The following is a 9,983-nucleotide window of genomic DNA, read 5'->3' as shown; positions in this document are numbered from 1 at the left end:
AAAAAAACACCCTACTTCTTCGCTGAACATTCATGCATTTTTATGGAAAGCACCACGAACTGTTTTCTCGCCCAATATACTCGTATGATGGATGTATGAGATCTCTTTAAAAAAAAGGGAAAAGCTCACCCGCTTCAAAGGACCAAAAATATATCGGGAGCGAACACCCAGCATCATTTTCATTCTATAGTCCACAGAGTCAGTGCAACCAACACACGGTGAAATTGTGGTGTTTACCTTAGCTCTTCTTTTGAACCTAAGTGAATGGTGTACGAAAGGTTATGCAGCTATTTTGAAATGTTTGTGAAAGCGCTTGCGGAGTGGTTCCCATTTGCCGGGTGCCCACGGCCATCTGCTTCGGCTGTTCCGTTGAATCCGTGTAGATTTGCACCGCATGTGAATAAAGGATAGAAAAGAAAAGTTGTTCCATTTACAGGAATTTACAGGAATAAAGGACGTTTCATGACCCTCCAGTATGGTAATTTGAACTATCAGGCGCCTCCATTAAAAGAGATTCTTACAGAAACAGGAAACATACTTTATTGAAAAAATGGTAAGAGGATGATAGTTTAAAAAAAACAACAATTTGTCTAAATAACCAATATTAAAATGTTGCTATCTTTATGGCATATTCATGTACTTTTCCTTGCAAAGACGTCGTTTTTCGGCTCGCGCTTCCCGCTCGACTTGGCGCTTTTTCGACAACCGCTCATGAACACGTTTCATCTCGAGGATTTCCTTCATCTCTTCCTTGTCCTCGTCCTTCAGAGAGAGAGAGAGAGAGAGAGAGAGAGAGAGAGAGTTGAACAGAGAAGGATAAAATAATTGAGGGTCAGCGTAAAATAGCACCAGGTCCTAGCCAGGATGCAATGCAATTATAATTACGGTCATGTTTAATCGCAGCACAAGCGCCCGCCGTCCGTCCGACATTGGTTGGCTGTAGCTCATGATATTCTTCAGACGTTCGGCCGGTGGGACACCACGCTCCACCACCAGCACGATACGGGCCCACTGCCGCTGCCACTCGTTTTTCGTCTCCGCTATTTTGGTGTATGTGTTACCCATCATAGCGATCAACAAGTTCACCAACAGGACGGCCACTATCACCATGTAGATGACGAAGAGGGTCTGGAAGAGGAAGAACGGAACGGGTAAAATATATGCAGGCTGCTGTTTGTTCGCCATTGACGTCAGTTCCAGGTCCATTGCTGAACGACGCTCAGATTGACAATTTTCTATGATATGGCGATAATTGGCTAGAAATCGTTTTAAATGCTAAGTTTAATTCATACAAAATAATAATTACAAGGACAGTGCTACGCTGGTGTGAAGTGGATGAACAGTAGAAATATCTGCTATTTCCGCGGAATGGAATCATAGGTGATGAAATAATTTGACACGTTTAAATTTAACCGAATGAATTTTGGGAATATTGTGGAGCAAAATTCTCACACAATTCGCATTAATTTTCACTTATGCCTGAGCAGCATTGTGCCAGGTTACGGTTACAGGTAACAGTTAAAAAGTTCATCCGTTTATTTTATGTTGTAGCTCCAGTTATTTAAAACATCTTTGTAGAACAATGTTTATTTCTATCTCTTGAAATAACCGATATAGCGCATTTTTCCTAATTTGCGTTGGGGTCACCATTAAAAAAAACTGTTTTTCTGCTCTAACTTTTATATTTCAAATTATACATACAAACTGTCTTCAAAAGTATTTTAGAACATACTAATATAAACAGTTTGCGATGCAGAACTTGTCAATGTCTCAATTTCACTCAAAGTTATTGATATTTCTTCTCAAAGAATACGCTTTCTTCAATTGCTTGCCATTCTTTCTGTGGCAAACATAAATTATGTTTGTTGGCAGCAGTGCACCAAATTATCAAAATTTATTCACGAATGAGGGAATTATATTTTTTCCCAGTATCGGATCAATTCTCTTCTGTTGAAACTCAACACCATATCTGTCATAATGAGTATAACACAAGAGTCGAGACGCGTGAACTTTGTCTGGTATATCGATCGAAAACAGCATGAACGAATTTCGAAAAGCCTGCATTCAGGCACTTCCATTGCTGTCAATAATTGCAGGTGATTATCACAAACGTTAAGTTGATCTTCGTCGCTTGCAGTGAATTTTTATTGAAAACGTGTCACCCAATGCACATATAAAGGGTGGTATATGCCTTTTCCGGGCAATCGTGAGTAGATTCATAAAACGTAGCAAGAGTTATTCTATACATTCCATTGCCGAACTCGCCAAAAACAAGAATTCTGTGTGATGCATTGGCATCCTTTACCATCAATCGATTTCACTCTCAATTGGTTACGTTGAATTTTATGCTTTGATTTTCACTAACACGCAATGATCTTCATTTTCGACCTTACGAATACCATGACGAAAAGGAAGATGCAAATGAAAAATTAACTTCATGGCAAGCTGATGTTGATGTGCATTCCACTGGGGTTCATTGATAGTGTTGTTTCATTTTTATCGACTCTCGCTTGAGCAGTAGGTTATCAATACAAGGAAGGCAGAAATTCGCCGAATTTGAATGTCGTGAACGTGTATATTTTCAGCACTGGTTGACAGAATTTGAAAGAACAAATTTCACTTTATACAGGGTGGGCCATTTAAAGTGGAAGGATTTGTTTTTGCAATAGCAAAGTAAAGAAGTGGAATTTTTTTTTTTTTTTAAATTCATTTATTTTGGTCCAAGGAGATTTGTTCTAATTACTTTTTGATTATGATATCTCGTAAATGACCGCCTCTGGCCTTGACCGCAAAATGTGCCCTTTTTTCGGCATTTTCCATCACTTTGCCCAATGTTTCGGCCGATATGGCAGCAATTTCTTGTCGGATATTGTCTTTCAGCGCAGCCAGGGTCCTTGGTTTACCAGTGTATACCTTGGATTTTAAATATCCCCATAAAAAAAAGTCAGGAGGCGTCAAATCAGATGATCTCGGTGGCCAGTCATAATCGCCGTTTTTCGATATTAATCTTCCGGGGAACATTTCGCGCAATAATTTGGTCGTGGCAGCCGCTGTATGGCATGTAGCGCCGTCCTGTTGGAACCAGTAATTGTCCAATTCATTTTCACGAACAAATGGCAATAAAAAATCGGTTATCATTGTCCGATAACGCTCCCCATTCACGGTTACCGTTGCTCCATTTTCGTTTTCAAAGAAGTACGGGCCGATGACTTTATCGGCATAAATGCCACACCACACAGTAACTTTTTGGTCGTAAAGAGGTTGCGTTTCGATGAATTGAGGGTTTTCAGTACCATAAAACCGACAATTTTGTTTATTCACTCCTCCATTCAAGTTGAAATGCGCCTCATCAGACATTATGATTTTTTGCCAAAAGCCACAATTGAGAAGTTATTTTGAATGTACAGCTGAACAATTTCAGCGCGTTGTTTAGGTGTGTATTGTTCCATGGTTAAAATTGTACTGAAATGACGCTTCCAACGCGGTATGACATTTGTTAATCTGACATCTCTGTCAAAAGTTATGGGGTTGCCAGATGCTTCCACTTTAAATGGCCCACCCTGTATAATATGTGTTTTTCAAAGATATGTTATTTTTTGTATTTGAGTAAATTAAAATTGAAATCATTGAGCAGGATTAAGATATTGACGAATTCTGCATCGCAAAATGTTGGTATTGATAAGCTCTAAAAGTCGTACGAAGACAATTTCGATGTAGAATTTTAAATATAAAAGTTAGAGTAAAATAACCGGTTTTTTCATCCTAATGCAACTGAAAAAACAACTTTGTGGGCGATATTTATTCTTTAGACAAAAACTGTCTTCGACAGAGTTGTTACATATGATAGAGCGCTCATTTTTATGTTATCAAAATAGGGTGACCAAAATTTTCGATGAAATAAAAAATCTAACTTTCTTATCTCTATACATAGAGATCAACATAGTTTGACAATATTGTAGCCCCAATTATTTCAATTAACTTTGTAGGACAAAGCTTTTTTCTATCTATTAATATTATCGATTTAGCGCTTTTTTCCTATGTTGCATTAGGGTGACCATGAAAAAGCGTTTTTTTTTGCTCTTACTTTTATATTTCAAATTCTACACTAAAACTGTCTTCGTACGACTTTTAGAACTCACCAAGACCAATATTTTGCGTTGCAGAACTTGTCAATATCTTAATCCTACTCAAAGTTATTGATGGATCAATAACTTTGAGTCGAATTGAAATATTGACAAGTTCTGCATCGAAAAATGTTTGTATCAGTATGTACTAATAGTCTTTCGAAGACAGTTTGTATGTAGAATTTGAAATATAAAAGTTAGAGCAACAAACAGTTTTTTTAATGGTGACCCCAACGCAAATTAGGAAAAATGCGCTATATCGGTTATTTCAAGAGATACAAAAAATCTTTGTTCTACAAAAATGTTTTAAATAACTGGGACTACAACATTGTCGAACTTTGTGTACCTCTATCTATAGAGATAAGAAAGTTAGATTTTTTATTTAATCGAAAATGTTGGTTGTTGGACATTAAAATGAGCGCAATATCATATGTAACAAATTTGTTGAAGACAGTTTTTGTCTGTTATAACTGTCGAGCTCTAAATGCTAATTTCCACTTAAATGCATCTCCTGGACCATTGTGCAATGTCTTCAGATAATCGCTTGCCGACCCAATACTGCAAACTTCTTCGTTTCCAGGGATCAACAGAATGTTGTGATCGACGGATGTGCGTCAGTCAAGGCCATCTTTTCAAACCTAATGCTAATGTAATGTTTATTGCCTCCAGAAATGTTGTACTAAAAGGATTTTTCGATTTCATTTCGTTTCGTTGGAAAGTTTCAGTCAAAAGTATAAAGTCACCTCAAGGGACATAGTATTGCTGTACGAATTTTTAAACGCATTTTTCTCGAAGCCATGTTTTTCCAACCGGTGGTATCGATATCTCAGGATCTACTCGACCGATTTGGCTGAAATTTTTTATCAGCATGTAAAAATGCGTAATAGCCATTATTTGTGCACTTAAAAAATGGAAAATACATCTTCAATTATACGTTGAACAATAACCAAAATACCCTAATACTTCACTTTATTGTTAATAACCGAAAAAAATCATGAAAATTTATTATTTTTCGACCTTCCCGACAGGGGTCCCCCTTTAACCCATTACTACCCAGGTGTACAAGAACTTAGTCCAAATGGCATGAAACTTTCTAGTCCATCTAGGTTTGTCCCGAAAAGGGGGGGGGGGGGGTGCAAACGCAATATTTTGGTTTGGAGTTCTTTGGAAGTTGAGATATCTGACTATGAAATTTCATACGCTGAGCCGATACAGTATCAAAAATGGAAATCATTTGAATATCGAACAAACGGTTTTATTTCGTAAAATTCAACTTCAACAACCATTTTCATGGTTTATTAGCACTTTCGTGTACTGCCGTTCTACGCATAATTGTCCCACGGTTCATAGGTACAGTTATGCGTAGAACGGCAGTGTATCGAATTTAGTATCACTGAGTATGGTACCGGAAGAAGCACTCCGAAGGGTGCAAACCCACATCACACCTCAAGCAAATATACGTCATACATCGGTTGCAATACGCAAACCTTCGTTGGGTACCAGTTAGATCCGTATTAATGAAATGATTTATTCCGTCAAACCTAACTTCCGATGACTTCGGGTGTTTCGGCTTGATCTACATGAAATTCGATCCTTGCTGGATTTATGTCACTCATCCGAATTTAAAGTAATTTTTTCACAGTGTCTGGCTCTCCGCTTCTTGCTGCTGCCCGAGGAACATTCTTGTGATTGGCCTCGTTCAATGTTGCTCTCGACATTCACTTGTTTGCCAAAACCGGAAGGGCCGTCCTCCGAGTTACTATCTCTAGCATCCAAATCGATGTCTCCACCGCTTGGAGGCACGATGACAAAGTCAATATCGTTTGGTGACACTAGATTTTCGAAAGCGTCTTCGTCCATATCCAATGTCCTGGAAAAAAGGTAATGAAGATGGGAGAGTTTCGAATGACATAGTATGCGCTGCCAAAACTATTTTTCAAATAGTGACGTCAGTTGTCGTGTTTATCTTTGATTGCCCACCGCATCCGTGCGAAAATGCTTTTTTCAATAAGTGTGTTATCAATGAAAAACATACATTTTATTGATGTTCCCGCGTATTAGAAACATAATGTGATAGCGTGCAGTGGAAATTTGTGAAATCACGACGAAGGGAACCAACAAAAGTGATATTTTAGTGAAACATTTTCACTCCCCCACGGCAATAGAAACAAACGAACTTTCCTTTTTCTAACGATACCATATTAATATGACTATGGCTCTCAGTGTGGGTGTGTATGATGTGAGAAAATAGTGTTCAATTAAGCAGCGTTTCACTGAAAATGTTACTGCTTTCGAAGATTAAAACTAAGTCTACTCTCTGGTTTTTTTCACCATATTAATAAGGGAAATAGGCCACAATACAATTGTCATCTGTTTAAAGACAAAAAGTTGCAAGATTTCATTAGAAATTTGGCACAAACCATCATGAAACCGTGAGTATTTCGAACATTGTTTTGTTTCTTCCATATACACTTCGTCAAGAACGAAAATAATTACGAAACCATATTTTGGTCGCCAATACAAATATACTTCGCCTACTGCTTCACCTCTATATGTACCTCATTGGTCCATATCAATCAGATAATTTTACAGCTCCGCCGGATTATCGGGAAGCTGATATATCCTATTGAGGAAAAAAAACCGTATTACACAGCGTATGAAATTTCATACGCTCAAAAGTAAACATAGATTTGTTTGCGGTTTCATAATTTCCTTCGGATTTTTTGCTAGATATCATTTTTTACACTCGTCTAGTAGTGTTGTGTCACAGATTTGAGCAATTTAGAATCCTTTAAGAGGTAAAACTTTGATAAGTTTATGTTTACTTTTGCGACACCATTAAACTCGAACTTTGCAAGCTTCAATACACTACAAAACAACAAAAATGACAGATAAAATGACACTGACACAAAAAACACTCTTAAATTGTCATGTGGTATCATTTAAAATGCGCTTAAGTTTCATCAAATCAGTTTCATCAAAAACAGTTTTTCAAAAACGGGCATTTTTGCGTATTTAATTTCATATGCTGGGCACTAATGGGTTAACCCATTAGGCCCGGTTGAAGGCGAGATGCGGTTTGAAGCAAACAGGCGTTCTTCGGCTGTACGGAAATTGATGGCTAGAAAGCCGAGAGTCCTGCAATTCTTTTTAGATCAACCAGGAACTTAGCTAGACATTTTTTTCTGTATTTTATACTAAGGGGCTGTCCACATACCACGTGGAAAACTTTAGGAGGGGTAGGGGGTACGAAAATGTCTACGCTTGTCCACGGTGAGGAGGGGGGGGGTACAGATAATGTCCACGTGGACGCGTAAAACAAATATTTTTTAAAAGTACATTCAGATCTGTTTTCAAAAATAAATTAAATCTGTTCTGCATTTTCAAGAGTGTTGAAACTTTCCGCCCATTTTGAGTACACCATATTTATCCATAGAATGGTCATGTCGAATATTTTTCCATATCATCGAACCTCTTCGCTGAAATATATATTCTGAATGAAACTTACATGAACGGTGAGCGATCAAGCTTCCATTGGTAGTGGAGGATCATCGTTTTCAACTTCTAAGCTACGTCATATTTGAGTATTGAAAGTATTTTAGTATTTCAGATTCAGTCCACCTTTTCTGATGGACAGTACTCTCGTTCCCGAATTTAGCGTCCATTTGGCGACGTTATCTTTGATACAACTGAGTTAGGTATGCTCAGTACCGGAGAGCAGCTTTTTAACATATTGCGGAACGCTCACGAGATTTCTCGTGTTTCGCGTTCCGTCTGTTACGGATGGATCACGATATAAACCGTGTTTTCTACACTTGAAGGTTAAATCCTTGGTTTGCTAAGAATCTAATGAGGCCTACCGATGGCTCGCCTTCGTCTCATCCACATCTAAGGAAACGATCTCATTCGTGGAATCCGAACAAATGAAGCGATCAAGTTTGCCCCAAAACGTGCGGTCCTTAATGTGTTTAGAATCACTTTGTCCTACCGAAAGAAAGATGAGGGTGCTACAAGTTAGATTGCCGTTAATATGTTATTACGACATTTGTTTTATTTTACAAGGAGGTTTTGAATCCGGGGTTGGACTACATATTCTGTACCACGACCAAGAGGAAACTCTTATCAATAAGATCAATGGCCTGGTTGAAATCACAAGTCTTCCTGCTCTATATTTGGAATTAAGCTTGACAATTCTACGTTTTATGGAATTAGCCGCATTGAAAATATTTTCTCCAAATTGGAGCATTTTAGGCATTCAAAATATTGTTTTCTTTGTTTAAATTGTCGTTTCAATATCTGAACTAGTATCTCGTAGCCAAAGTTCAGCAAAGAAGTATGCCTAAAGTTTTTTATTCGAATGCTTTCGACATTTTTTTTTTAATAGTATCACGATTAGCTTCAATTAAAACAGTTTTCAATTGTGCTATATCATTTCAGAAGTCTTCGGAAAAAACTCTTTTTCATAGACACTCGTTTTTCGGAGATTTTCTACAGGTGAATTACACTTCTTCAGATGTTATTTTATGCGTTTGATTATAGATTCCGCTGTGATTCTGTGATTTTGCAGTGTTTACTTTGATGTCATCGAAGAAATGTTTCTAATTTCAGTAGGATTATTTAGGGTGCAAATGGAATCAATAGTGTTTTCGTTTTTGCTTTGGAAACATCTTTAGAAAAGCAGATATGTACTTGTCGTTGGTTCTCTCGAATTTTCCCGAAAATCGATTTTGAAGGAGTCGTATTTTGGGCTTAATATCAGTTGTTATAGTGGGATTATTACACAAATGATTAAATAGGTTTTCATATGCAATAGAACGAATGCGATGAAAAAGAATGAATTTTTGTTATAGTAACTTCAACCCACCATTTCATACAGTTGCCATAACTGAGCTCTTCCTGCAGCCAATGATTTCTAACACTAAAATATATTGATAGGAAGAGCATGATCAATACTACATGAATAGAATTTGGAACAAACTAAAGAGCGATACAAATAAGTTATTATATAAGTATTTGAAATAACTTTTCGGGCAATATTAATGAAAAAATCAAAGAATAGAAAACAATTGCTACTGCTAATAAAGCCTAATTGCAATGATTTTTTTTTTTTTTTTGAAAAAAGGTTATTTGATTTAACCCTCCTGTACTCGCGTGCAAAATCATAACACGTATACTCGCGCACGATGTTACAGACCGAAAATTGAACTTCTCTGTAATAATGCCATTGTGTATTTTTCAGGCTTTATTGGTATTTATTTGAAGAAGAGAGTATGATTGAATGAAAACACTCCAAAAAATATGTTTTCTTCATCTTTATTATGTTTTAATAGTCATCTAATTCAGCATCCTCAAAACGGTGACCGGAATAAATCGCCACAGTAAACAACTGCAACAGAAACAACCGCTTAGAAAAAGTGTAGTAGGCTAGAAATATTTGGCGCGGGAAAAACATCATGTGCCTCACATTTCTATTATAAATTTATTCTCTTGTTCTCGTTTTTCGAAATTTATTCTGAGGACAATGTAATGGGGACGAAGTCCCCATTTGGCGAGGATAAGGAATCGAGGCGGCCCATGCCGCCAAGATGACGCAATCCGAGTCCACCGCCGACCCGCCGTCGGAAGCGGCGGTGTCTCGCACGCAAACCTGGGATCCACTGATTGCCCGGTTAGTTTGAAACATAGGATACGATCCTTTAGCAATGTCCGACCGAGCTCTAGCGAGCGTCGGACGGTATACGTCTGCCCGGGGCGTTACGTTTGCCTGGGGCGATACGTTTGCCCGGTTAATTCTTGTTTTGAAATACAATACCGCGCCACAATATTTATAGCCTACTACACATTTTATAAGCGGTGGTT

The 9,983-nt window shown here is 37.7% G+C and overlaps 1 protein-coding gene across 1 annotated transcript in view; it reads right to left on the bottom strand.

Annotated features, from left to right (window-relative positions):
• Positions 1–565: 565 nt before the first annotated feature.
• The window catches only part of LOC129764255 (transient receptor potential cation channel subfamily V member 5), a 29,767-nt gene continuing 20,349 nt past the window's right edge, over positions 566–9,983 (bottom strand). Inside the window, exons 6-7 of the mRNA XM_055763173.1 lie at positions 886–1,128; positions 566–762 (exon numbers count right to left, since the gene is read on the bottom strand). Coding sequence (XP_055619148.1) covers positions 622–762; positions 886–1,128 — 384 coding nt within the window. The 3' untranslated portion in view covers positions 566–621. The remainder of the gene's footprint in view (positions 763–885; positions 1,129–9,983) is intronic.

This window comes from Toxorhynchites rutilus, chromosome 2, assembly GCF_029784135.1.
Source record: "Toxorhynchites rutilus septentrionalis strain SRP chromosome 2, ASM2978413v1, whole genome shotgun sequence".
Classification (NCBI taxonomy): domain Eukaryota; kingdom Metazoa; phylum Arthropoda; class Insecta; order Diptera; family Culicidae; genus Toxorhynchites; species Toxorhynchites rutilus.
Note: the sequence above shows the minus strand (reverse complement) of the source record. Positions and strands in the feature narration are given on the sequence as shown.